Source organism: Ochotona curzoniae, unplaced genomic scaffold (genome assembly GCF_017591425.1).
Source record: "Ochotona curzoniae isolate NIBS_2020 unplaced genomic scaffold, NIBS_Ocur_1.0 scaffold_4701, whole genome shotgun sequence".
Lineage (NCBI taxonomy): Eukaryota > Metazoa > Chordata > Mammalia > Lagomorpha > Ochotonidae > Ochotona > Ochotona curzoniae.
The window spans coordinates 63,382,417-63,396,249 of NW_024467122.1; the positions used below are offsets into that span (position 1 = coordinate 63,382,417).

Consider the following 13,833-nt stretch of genomic DNA (forward strand, 5'->3'; position numbering starts at 1 on the left):
GCTAACAGATAACAAAATCAAGAGCAAGAAATACTACCTTTCACCAAAGAAACTTAGCTCTGTGTCCTGCATCGTCAATTTATTTAAAACAAAACCAAACATCATATTCCCCTTTTCTTCCAGGTTCAGATTTTGACTCCAGCTTTGCATTAACAGGAGACCACTCCCTCAGCTTCCTGAATAGGCTCCATCCCATCCCAAAAACTTCTCTCAGCATCTACGGTGTCCTGACTACTCTCTAAATCACTCACCACCTGTCAGCTTCCCCAGGGAAGAGACCCTAACGTCACGGCTGCCTTTTCTGCATGTGGTAGAAGTCTGGTACAAGCCTAGTGTTTCTCTGTCCAATGAATGACAAAGGTCACTGGTCCATGCAGACCAGCAAATGTGTAAGAGCCAAAGAATTTCCCCAATGCCTCTGCCATGACTTCAAGTGAGAAGGGGGAAAATGGTTGGCAGGCCAGTTCACCCAATCAGAGATGCTACTCAGAATACTTTTGAAAAAAACAAAAACTAATCACAAAACTAAAGCATGAAAATAATCAATCACAACCTGACACCCCAGTTTATAAAAACTAATCTTATTTTTTAATTTGAAAGTCAGATATACAGAGAGGAGGAGAGACAGAGAGAAAGATCTTACATCAGACGATTCACTCCCCAAGTGGCTACAATAGCCAGAACTGAGCTGATCTGAAGCCAGGAGCCAGGAGTCTTCACTAGGTCTCCCACACAGGTGCAGAGTTCCAAGGCTTTGGGCTGTCCTCCACTGCTTTCCCAGGTCACAAGCAAGGAGTTGGATGGGAAGCAGGGCTGCCAGGAGTAGAACCAATGTCCATATGGGATCCTGGTGCATGCAAGGTGAGGATTTTAGCCACTAAGATACTGTGTCAGGCCCTATTTTTATTTTATTTTTTTTAATAAGGCAACCTACACTGTACTGAATTATTCAAATTTCTTTGCTCTAAGAACAAATAATCCTAGGCTATCTTCCTCTCCCACATGCTCCGCCCCACCCTACTCCAGTATCTTTTTTAAAAAGACATATTTCCACCTCTGAGGACCATTTTTATTTAAGCAAGAAAAGGGAGAGGAATTTGACATACTATACTGAGTCACTTAACATGTGTTCCAACGTGGGCCACACAAGTTGAATGTGGATACCAAGACAACACTCCCCAACATGTTCAACAGAAAATACTCTCCTCAGATGGCTAGCAAAACCTGCAAAAATTATAGGTCACAGAGGGATCTAATGGCCTGCTTTCGAAGACAGCTGATTGACTGAAAACTTCAGGGTTTACCCTAGCAGTCAACATCAATTAGACAGTCACTGTAACTGGAGCAGAATATAATTAATTATGTGAGCTTGACTGGTTCAAGTTTAATTTCAGTTAAAAAAAAGTTATCAAAAATCATTATGAATGCAAGTCATTATCACAACTTACTACCTAAAATAAAAATAGTAATGAATAAACTAGCTAAAATGCAATTCACAATTAAGCACATTCACAATTTCAAATGTAAACACAGATAGAGAAAATAGGACAATACATCCCCAAATACCCTTCAGTTTCAACAATTACCAGCCCCACAGCTGATCTTGATTCACCCTTAACCCCACATTAAATACCAACTCCAACTCAGCCATTTGGAAACAGACATTACACACATATCATTTCATGTTTAAATATTTGTATCTCTGATAGACAGGAGCTGAAATGCAACCTTGGCACCACTATCACACCTGAAATAAGAGCAAACTTCCTGAGTGCTCTAAATAAAAAGATCCAGTCCATTTTCAGAATATCAATGATCTTTTTTTTTTGTATAAAGCAGGATTAAGTCTATAAATTGCCTTCATAGATATATTTCTTCTAAGACTCTTCCAATCCATCCTTGCACTTCATTTGTTGAAGAACTAGCATCCTGGCTCTGGATTTTGCCAATTGGATCCTGTGGTGTCACCGTTCCTCAGTCACCCTCTTTCCTGTTAAATGGTGGTCAGATGTGTCGCCTGGCCAGGATGAACTGACTGTTGGCAGGACTTGCCCCTGGATGGCAGAGGCTCTTCTATTAGGAGACACGGAATCTGACTCCTCTCTGATGGTGAAGTGAGCAGCTCATGATTTTCTAGAGCCATTTGTCACTAGCAGGAATAAAGCAATATACTACTTCTGTCCATTTAACTTTGCATCTTTTAAATCCAAATCCTGCGCATAGTTCAATACATGAGTTTCCATTTTCTGCAGATATCAGCCTCTCTGACACTAAAATTATCTCAGCTTTGACCTCCACAGTATCTCCTGAATCTTTCTCACAGAACTCTGATTATTAGCTTTCTAGGATATTCTTAATACATTTCTTTCTTTACATCTGGATTAGTCCACTTATTCAAAATACAAGTTGGATTTCTCGAAAGAAGATGGTATTATTTAGAGACCACAATTCTACTTAAAGATCATAACTGGAACACTAAATTTGACCTTCCTTCGAATTAAAACCAGAACTAATCAATTCAATTAAGCAGGAGTCTTCTATTATTTCTAGTAAATTCATTTAGTTGCATATACACAATTTTTAAGAATGAAACTCTCAGACTTTAAAAACTTACATGTTAACAGTAAGAATATAACTTACACATCTATTATCTGGATGACAGTGACATGACTGTTATCAACTTCTTAAAAGCCTTCCTTCCAACAATTCTACTTTTAGAGATTTTTTAAATTATTATTAGGCTTAGGATTTTCTTATAGGATTGTTAGAAATCATAAATAATCTGGAATCTAAATGCCCAAATAACAGGAAGCTAGTTAATGTTAAAAACATACAATACACCCATAGAATGAAATATTTATAGTCATTATAGTGATAGATACAATATCAATGTACTGTTCAATAAGAAAGGTAAGTTACAAAAGTGTGCGTATTACACTTATTAGTTGTATGCATAGAAAAACGTCCTGAAGGCTGTATCCCCCACATCTTAACAGTGCAAACCGGATTGTTCTCTGTGCTTCCATTGCTGCTTTCAGATCTGGCTTTCCTGGGTCTGTCAAGTCAGATCCTACTCCTCCATCTGTTGTGCAGTTCCAAAATTTTGTTCTTGCTCTCATCTCTTCCATTCACCTTGTCCTTCTTGAATTACCACTGTCACTTTAGCAAGGATTTCAGGAAAGAGCAGGAAAGAATAAATATTTTGCTCAACAATCTATTTTTTCCTAGCATCCTGCTGTTTTTTTTTTTAAACAGGAGAGAACAGACATTCTGAAAGCTTATCAATTAGGAAGCACGAATTTCTATTGAAACCAGAGCATATAGGAAAAGATCCAAGATGCGCCAAACAATATAGCAATCTAGAGCACAAGTGCTAAATGTACATCCTAATAATATGGAGACAGACTCAGCTGGAAAAGCTAAACTGGCTGTGAATAGAGAAAATAAGTGAAGCAGAAGTTGTTTTTCAATCAAGAATGTAAAATGAGAGATGCTAAAACTGAAGCTGCTTCTCTATGGGACAACTTGTCTTTTCCAAACTATCTCCTGAATCTTTCTGACCAAACTCTGACTACCGGTTTTCTAGGATAGTCTTAATACATTTCTTGTGTTTTTCCTTATAAATCAAAAATGGTTTGGGGTATACTAAAATTTCTTACAACTTACTGTCCTCAGTAGCTTCTTTATAAAACTACATCTTCACTGTTCCCTTATTTGGGATGCTCTGAAACCTTGAAATATGGGTAATGAATTCTTGCCTGTAGCACCTCTCCAAAGTTATAACAGATTCATTACACTGAGCTGATAACTTTGATTAGAGATGAGGAACTAAATGTCTTCACAATCAAAAGTACTACTTCACAGCTGCCAAGGACAACAATACCGTCTTTGTAGAGTGATTCCTGTATGTTAGACTATATAGTCTAGAAGCAAAGACTTAAAGAGTATAGCATGGGGCAGGCATTTGGCCTAGCAAATAAGGTACCAGTTAGGATGCTCACAGAACACACTGGAGTGCTTGGGTTTAGGTATCAGCTTAGATTGTTGATGCTTCACTCCAGATTCCCCAAAAAAACAGACCCAAGACAGTAACAGTGATGACAACTGAACTCCCGCTACCCACATGAGACCTGGATTAGTGCACAGCTCCTGGATTCAAACTGGCCCATCCAAGGCCTTTGAGAACATTAGGAGTGTCAAAAGGAAAATGGAAAACGGAAAAGCGGGGGTGTAGTTCGTTTAATTAAAGAATACAGCAGTTTGCTCAGTTTGATCAAATCTTCAGTTTTTACTAGTCTGTGAGTATGACCAAAATGGAGAAACCACAGCACAAAGTGTTGGCAATACTTCAGGAAACACAATGGATTAAAAAAATAAAACTGCCTTTTTCTAAAGCAAGTCCTTCCTGAACGGCATGATACTGTCCGGCACCATGGGGAACACTAAGCACAGAAGCTATCCATAGTTTTTGTTGGTGTTCACTTTGTTTTTGAGTTGGTGTCGGAGCTTAACACATTGCTATTCTTTTAAAAAGTCAAAGAAAATTTAAGTGCTAACTAAAAATGCCAAATATGTGGTTTATCTGAATTAAACAATACTGATTTTACAAATAACTAAGCATAATAAACATTTTGATGGTACTAAATTAACAAAGCAACTCTATTGTAAGTGTATTCCATATTTACTTAATAGACATGACTTATTTATAGTCAGTCTCAACTGAAAAGAGAAAATCTGGGGACATTTTGTGACCAGGGCATAAATGCAGGCTTACAATGTTTAGGTAAGGCAACATTACATGTCAGTTCTTACCCCATCTGCTACGAACCGCACAAAACAGAAAAATGCTGGTTCAAATGGTTCAAAATTTTAAAACACCTATATACTTACTAAAATCAGACTGTCATAATAAATCAATATTTAGCATTCACAATTTTTGAAAAACACATATAAAAGACCACAAATCTCCAAAATGACTCAGCTCTTCCAAGAGAAGCACTGGATACTAGTTAAAAACAAATAAACACTGGTTTAGTGTTTTTCAAATGTCCATTGTGCGTAAGATATACACATAAAAAAGATCTAATTGGCAATTTTCCACGTGGACGCCAAACAAAGCAGTAAGGTGTCCATGCTTCTGTGGGAAGAGACCATCGCCTTTATGCTTAACAATCTTTCATTTTTTAGAGGAGCAGCTGCCTGGTGAGAAGCCTCCTTTGATAGTTACCAGAGTTCAAAGAGTATAGAACCTTCAAGTTGATTTCATCAAGTCTATTTATTAATGCATTTCAAGTTTCAAAAAACCTTACATCTTTGCACAATACTTTATTTTTTGCAATTTTTAGTAAAAATTTCCAAAGTGAACAAAAAAGATACTGTATAAAACACAGTGGACATGAAACTGACAGTAGTATTAGATTTCATTTGTCTTGATCCTTTCATTTTTACCACACCTTGATTTGCAGTGGAAAGAGTTCAGTGCACGCATCTCTTTTCAGAAAACATTTAACTTAAACCTCAAAATAAAATAGGGCATTGTACACCTGCCAAAACCCTACCACAGGATAACATTACAAGCAAAAAAAATGTACATGTTCCAAAGTCTACCACACCCAAGAAGTTATTGAGAACTCTTGCAGAATAAAAGTCACCATTTCAGAAATGCAAACCCACTTCCAACCTTTGCACAGTCCAAAAACAAAGGCATTTAAATGATTTAAAAGCAATTTCATACATTTCTACCTACTTGTTTGTTTAGAATTATTTATACTCTATCTGGGGTTTCATGTACAAAATTTGTTTCTAAATCATGTACAAAAAGCTGTATTTTGAAAAAAGTCACCACATACTGTACAAGTTTACAAGGAAGAGATCCCATTATTTTCTCTAGCATTTTTGGCCTTGCTGGCTTGCGTCACATTATGAGAATGATTGTGTAAACCTTATACTCTTAAGAAAAAAGGAAAACAAAAAGCCAAAACACAGAAATCATTTCAGCCTTCCCTAAATTTTCCTCCTTTGTGAAGCCAGGAAAATCATAGCTGTTTATTTCTATTTAAGTGATGTAGTTGGAAAACAGAAGCAATAAATATGTCACAAGCTTAAAATTTTTTGTAATGCCCCCTTCCATTTCCTGCATAGCAATAAGCCTGTTACTACATTAAATGCTTTTGCTTTCTCTTTCTTAAAATGCCAATTATTTACATCTGCTTAAAAAATAAATTTGGAATGGGACATTGTGCTGTTTCACCTTCATTACTGTTAAAAACATTTTAGGGAAAAAAAATCACAAGAGCTATGTACAATTTTAACTACTAGCTGAGCAAATCACTCGTCTGCAGTGGTTATCAATGATCAGTGATGATATGCTAAAAAAACTGTTCAAATATTTTGACAGAGACACAGTTTTTCTTTCCCATATCAGACAAAAGCATAATTAGCATACTTTAGGTATATGGAAAAGCACAAATAAGTAGGCTACAAAGAATAAGAATCATTTTGTTGACATAATTTCTATCAAAGCATGAATAAAATTTCACCTACCAATTCAAAAATGGAATTGAATTAGAAAGTTTACAATAAGTAAGCAGAATCAGACATTCACGTAAGGAACTAACTCTGCAGTGGAACGCTGCTCGTGGCTGGTCTGCGCAGCACTGCGCTGGGGTCTTCGGCACCACCACTCGTGCTCACAGCAGCCACTGGACAAAGGGAAAACCAGTATCTAAACCAACTCCATCCTAAGAAACAGGTAAACTCATTCTCGTTTCAAAACTGCCTGTGTAAAACATTACAGAATCCTGGACCACTAAATACCACCATTCTCTGTTATCCTGAGTATGTCAATTAAACAGTAATTTTTCATTAAGAGCGGAGAATTTTTATAATACAAAGAAACATCCATATTGCAATTTCTGCTTACAATTGCACACAGAAGTACAGTGTACGTAAGAAATACATTTCTGCATATAACAAGGTATGTACATTGGCAAGTGATGTCTCCAATGTTGAGGTGGTCGGGCCTCCTAGCCTTGGCTGGCAGTTGAAAAAAATATATATATATTTCAATTTGTGATAAAAGTCTATCGAGAGCCAAGTTTGACTGCAAGTGAAGAAAATGCAGCAACAAAGAACAGGGAACACAGGGCACAGAATAATATTCTAAGACTTTGTGCCATTAGGTTAAAAATATCTGTCCATAAGAAAATCGGGTTCTTTGCCACCCCCCTCCCCCAAATTGGAATTTTCAGGCTTTCAAATTGAAGTAATTCCACCTGGTCTGAGGACATGATCTCTTGCCATTTTTCTTCAACTGTCGTTTGTGAGGGTTTAGTCTGGACATGATGATTTCATAGGTTTCTCTTTGGAGTGAAGTTTTCCCATTGTAGGCACTAGGAAGAACCAAGGCAAAAGCTGCAGCTAACGTCTCATGTGTCCCATCTGATAACTCTCCCGGGGCCTCTGGCGCGGGGGCTGCTGAATGGGCTGTGGAGGTCTCCTCCTCTTTAAAGTGCCTGTGAATCACAAATGCAAAGTAGATGTACCGTGAGCTCCTGGCTCTAAAAACAAAGCTGTTGTTTCACTAAGAAAGGTTCTAGATCAGTGTTGCCCAACAGAAAACATGAGCCACATAAACAGCTATAACATAAAAAGCAGGAAAAGAGAAACGGAGGAAATAATTTCATTTAATTGACATAGCTGAAATATTATTAAACATGTCATCAGCAAAACATTAATAAAGTATTTTTCTTTTATGATATCTTCAAAGTCTAATACATATTTGAAACTTAGCACATCTCAACTGAGACTAGCCATATTTGAAGTGCCCAATAATCACAAGTATTAAACCTCATTAATGTCACAGATTTTGGGGACAGGGCCAAAAGGAGAAGTGTGTGAACAGATGACTTAACCAGATGCCCACATAGAGAGCTTCAATATGTGGGCCCCCGTGTGGGAGACCTGGACAGAGCTTCCAGCTCCTGACTTCAGCCTGGCCCCAGCTATTAATACTATTTGGGGGAATGAACCAACAGATTGGCCATCTTTCATTGTTTTCCCAGGCTCAAGAGCAAGGAGCTGTATTGGAAGTGAAGCAGCAGTCTCAACTTCTGTCCACATGGGATGCTAATATCACAGGCAGAGGCTTTGCCTCTATGCCACACTGCCAGATCCCAGTTAATTTTTTTCTTAAATCAGTAACAGAAGCACAACTATTCAAGCAGACAGGCCAATAACTTAAAAACAATTTAATTGCCACAATAAAAATAGCACTGTGCTACAAAATGAAACAAGAAAACAAGTAACAAGCAAATCTCAAGCTTTCCTATTCTAAATATATATTTCAAAAAATTTAGTTGTCTATTATTTAAAAGACGCACAGAGAGAAAGAGTGCTAGTTCACTCTCCAAATACCCATAATAGCCAAAGCTGGGTGAGGCCAATATCAGGAGCCCAGCAGTCCATAGGGTCTCCACACAGGTGGTCTCACATCAGCAAGCTGGAATTTGAAGTGCGGCTAGGAGTTAAATCCAGGCACTCTGCCATGGGATGAGAAACGTCCCACACAGTACCTTAACCATTGTAACAGACACCTGCCCTTTAATACATACTCTTAAACACTCAGAATAAATCAGCACAAAATTAGCTTGAGAGTATTGATTAAAAAGCACACTTAAACACTAACTAAATCAACCATTTAATAACCCCATCTTCAAGAACAAAAGTACTGTAATGTTAGTTATTAAAAACTCATGTAAAATTCTGTTACATTTCTAAATAGCTGTGAGTTACACAGACATTTTTCTTGCTCAAATCCTCTTACCTGGAAGTGGTTTAGGAGGAGGCAACTTTGGATTACTACTTGGAGTATGAACACTGCATATCTTAATAAACCCAGCCATTAACATGATCAGGGCAATTCCCATAAGCAATACTGCCCACCAATTAGCCTGGAAATAAACAAATTTTTGCACTGTTAAAGCTATATAACATTTTCTACATTTACATAATTTATATTTAATCTATACTTACACAAAATACAAATGATAACCATACACATTACATTTTAATTTTAAAAGAACATTTGCCAGTTGGAAGCTGTATACACATCACTTATCTTACACAATCGCAAACAAATTAATTTCCTTAATGAAAGTAGAAAGGTTAAAACAAAAATCATCCCTAGTATCATCTCCTAAAGGAAGCCACTGAATCTTATTTTCCTTTCAGTCTTTTTCCTATGTGCAACTACGTTTGTCACTCATACAAACACATGTAAAACTGGAGTCATCTTATATATAGTTTATTCCGTAATTTTCCTTGTATTGAATATTTTCTGGCTTGATTATTTCCTTCATTTTCTGCCCCCTATTGTTACAGGCTACATCTTTTTGCTTTGCTTTTATGCTTCTTAAGGCATATAAGGTGTTTAACTTGCTTTAATTATACTAGCACATAATTTTTTTAAATTTTAATTTTAATGATGTTTACATGGTTGACCAGGGTGGGAAGGATTGAGGGTTAGGGAAAAGTGGCTGAAATCATTGTTTCTTAATTCTATATACTGGATAACTTTTAAAATATCCTTTAACTTAAATTGGTTTTGAACTATCATAGTTAAAGTTAACACTGAAATTCTACCTCTTTTGATGTCTCCTTTTCCTCGTCTACTATTTCACTTGGAATCTGGGACCCAAACTACTGTTATAACTATTAAGTTTCATTTTATTGAATGTATCAGATTTTCTTCTCACTCAATTACTTATAGGTTAATGACTCTTACAATATGAAAAATGGAAGAATGCACAGATTGCAGCAACAAGTATACTTTACCCAATCTAAGAAGGAATCAAAAATCTGACTTCTCACTTACACTTAATTAATCAAGCCAAATCAAAAACCTTCCAATTGGTGTGATCTTATCAGTAAAAAAAAATTATTTTCATTCTTAAGAAATTCTATTTCATAATTCCGAAATTCAAACTTTAAGACAGCATGTGTTAATGAACATACAAAATACTTGTAACTTTAGAAACTTTAAGTCTAAATGCTAGCTTAACACAGATTATTTTAACATACACAAAGTTACCACTAATTATTTCCAGCAAAATGTTGTTTAGGAAAATTTCCTGTGGTTTTATATCAAACTTCTTTGCCCAACAGTGATGATGTAATTAAATTAACAGATACTAAATTAAAGTTGCATGTTATGATAAGATACTAATTTCTTAAATATGCATAATGGTTTATTCCTTTTTTATTTTCAAAGAAATTCAAACTACTTGAGAGAAACTGCTAGAACCATACTGTCAAACATTTTAGCAAATAGTTTCCATAATACAGGATGTTTTCCTAGTTAACTAGAACACAATCATCAAAATCAGTGAATTAATGCTGACACATAACCATCACTTAATACCATTCAGTTTAGAATCATATACTACAGTTACTGTCACGTTTCTTCTGGGTCCTTCCACTTAGAAAGGTTTCACGTCCTTCTCTGGTTTTTATAAACTTAATTGGACAGTGTTTTTAATACAGGAATATTCTTCAATTTGAGTTTCTCTATTTCTTTATTTGATTCAGGTCACACAACAACTTTGATAAGAATATCACAGAAAAGGTGCTATGCTCTCATTGCATCCTACTGGGTGACATTTGATTTTTGACTCCATTATTAGTGATGCTAATTTAACTTGTTCACTTAATCAAGGTATTATCTGTCAGAGTTGACATAAAGTCTCCCGCAATCAGTAAGTATTTTGTAGGAAGGTAATTTGGAACTAAGTAAACATCCTGTTCTTCATCAAATCTTCAATGTACCTATGTTTATTTATTCCCTCCTGGTTCCCTGTTTTATACAATGGATTATAACCCATTGTGCCATCTGGAAGTGTTCCTCTCTCTCATCCTTTGAGCACTTTCTTACTTTCTATAACAACAATAAGTCTAAGATTCTGCTTGTTCTTTTGCTAAGTCAGCCATGATATCAGCTTGCTTGCTTGCTTGCTTTTTTTACATTTATTTATTTTCATTGAAAAGTCAGATTTACAGAGAGGAGAGACAAAGATGATTTTCCATCTGCTGCTTTACTCCCTAAGTGATTGCAACAGTCAGAGCTGAGCTGATTCCGAAGCCAGGAGCCAGGAGTTTCTCCCATGTCTTCCACACAGGTACAGGGTTCCAAGGTGTTGGGCCGCCTTCAACTTTTCCCAGGCCACAAGCAGGGAGCTGGATATAAGTGGAGCAGTCGGGACACAAACCGGCACCATATGAGGTCCTGGTGTGAGGACTTCAGCCACTAGGCTACCACACTGGGCCCGGAATCAGCTATTTCTAAAAGAAGCTCTTGTACTGCCTGCCTCCCATGTAGGTCCCTTTCTTACCCCACTTGCACTCTGAAGCCTCAAGCCAGTCACCCCTACTCCAGCGGTCAGGACTGTTTACAAGCCTCCCAACCTGTCGAGAACACTTCCTTTATTTGGTCTTACCTAACGGTTTTTAGAAATGAACTGCTCCAGAAAGAGACAATGGAAAAGCAAAATGTGTACGTGTATATATATTAATACTTGTGTATGTGGGTGTGTGAGCGCACGTGCACCTGTGTATGAATATACTGGAGATTTATAAGGAAATGTCAAACAATTACAGTCTGGATTCTCAAAAGTCTCAAATGAGACAAGTTCTACAGTCTCCACAAATGTCTCTACACCTGTAGTTTTAGCTTAACCCCCTTAAAAAACCTTACCCAATATGGTCTCCCACTTGCTGTGAGAACAGCATACAATACTGAAAATATTTTCTAGATAGCTATTTTTGTCTTTTCTATCCAAATTCGACACTAAGGTCCTTAAATCTATATTTTCCAATATAGTACCTAGTCAAACAAAAAGAAAAACATCACTCGACAAATCATTACAAATGAGTCTAGGTGAGCTATTATTTTATACTGATCTTGAAATACTTCTAATGACACATTTGCTATTTCTAGATTGTCTAACACAGATAAATAGCTCTTACAAAAGAGACAGGACACAAAATCTGTGCTTTGGGGTACCTCTAAAATCAGTTGTTTAGTATCTACACGATCCAAAATAAGGAAAATGCAACTAATATGGCAGTAAGAGTAGTAGACTGAACAGAGAAAGCCTGGTTGACACAGTTCAAAACTATAGAAAACAAAGGTTAAAAAGATCCAGCCCCAATTCAATCAAAAGACAATTACTGAAACTCAGTACTCAGGCCACTGAACACCTCCAGCTCCTTCTAGTACAGTACTGCCAGCCTTCCTCTGAATTTTTCTAAGCATCTTACGTACCTCAAGTGCCTTAAAATTTGAGATGTTTTAATAATAATCATAGCAGGGCCCAGCGCAATAGTGTGGTTGTTAAAGTCCTCGCCTTGCACACCCGGGATCCCATATGGGCGCTGGTTCTAATCCCGGCTGCCCCACTTCCCATCCAGCTCCCTGCCTGTGGCCTCGGAAAGCAGTCGAGGACAGCCCAAAGCCTTGGGACCCTGCACCCGCATGGGAGATCTGGAAGAGGCTCCAGGCTCCTGGTTTCAGATTGGCTCAGCTCCAGCCGTTGTGGCTGCTTGGGAGTGAACCATCAGACAGAAGATCTTCTTCTGTGTCTCTCCTCCTCTCTGTATATCCGTCTTTCCAATAAAAATAAATAAATCTTTAAAAATAATAATAATCATCATCATAGTAGTTTTTCAGAACTTAGTGTATGCAGAAATGAAACACGCCAGTGGCTAGAAAATACCAAGAAAAACTAAACAAAACAAGGAGTATCTGAGAATGTCAGAAAGCACTGCCACTTTTGATAGAGCATTTTACTTGCTTGGTTTTGTTTTTAATGCTCTGTTTAAAACAGAATCATCAGAGTGTGTCAAATGCTAAATTACATATATTTCCTTCTATATATACATACTATAAAATCAGGGAAATGAATATAAACCAAACTAGTAAGTGCAAAATACATTTCAATTCAAAAGATTACAATTTGTCTACCTGTCAATGTTAACTAAAGTGACCACATCATTCATTCAAAACATTTATTGAGTATGACCTGTGCTAGGCTCTTACCTGTCATACACAGAGAGGTTACATGAAACGCAGACAAAGATAGATATTCAAAAGTTTACAACACAGCCTATGGTAATACTTAACAACTTGAAGTTAAATGAAAATAGTCTCTAAGAAAAAAAAACCCTAGAAGTTAATAATAATTGAAGATAAAAATAGATGATGTTCAATACTGCTATTCTAGCTCCCTGCTTGTAGCCTGGGAAAGCAGTCGAGGATGACCTAAAGCCTTGGGACCCAGCGCCCGTGTGGGAGACCTAGAAGAGACTCCTGGCTCCTGGCTTCAGATTGGTTCAGCTCTGTCCATTGCAGCCACTTAGGAAGTGAACCAGTAGATGGAAGATCTTTCTCTCTGCCTGTCTGTCTCTAACTGTGACTTTCAAATAAACAAATAAATAAATCTTTTTTTTAAAAAAAAAAAGCTGCCTTAGCTCCCACTGGTTTTTGTGAGGGCCAAGTGTGTGCTGGGCAGAACCAGGCTGGACTGCAACACCCACTGGTTCCAATGGAAGGCGGGGCTGAAAACAAAACCAACCCAGCAATTGCCACCACCAACTGATCAGGGTGATGGACTGAGCTGGGCCCTGTACTTGCTAGTACATACAAGAATCTGGTCTGGGAACACCTCAATGTTTCTTTTGGGCATGTCCCCAATTGAAATGGTGGACACAGAACCCTAACCAAGAAAAGACAGAGGACAGAACAGGTCAATCAATCACCTCAGCTATATGTTGGCAGCG

At 37.3% G+C, this 13,833-nt stretch overlaps 1 protein-coding gene across 3 annotated transcripts in view; it reads right to left on the minus strand.

Annotated features, from left to right (window-relative positions):
* Positions 1 to 5,256: 5,256 nt before the first annotated feature.
* The window catches only part of ADAM10 (ADAM metallopeptidase domain 10), a 120,915-nt gene continuing 112,338 nt past the window's right edge, over positions 5,257 to 13,833 (minus strand). For all 3 annotated transcript variants that reach the window (XM_040968960.1, XM_040968961.1, XM_040968962.1), the window contains 2 exons: positions 8,825 to 8,951; positions 5,257 to 7,514 (listed from right to left, as the gene is read on the minus strand). In XM_040968960.1, coding sequence (XP_040824894.1) covers positions 7,420 to 7,514; positions 8,825 to 8,951 — 222 coding nt within the window. In that variant the 3' untranslated portion in view covers positions 5,257 to 7,419. The remainder of the gene's footprint in view (positions 7,515 to 8,824; positions 8,952 to 13,833) is intronic.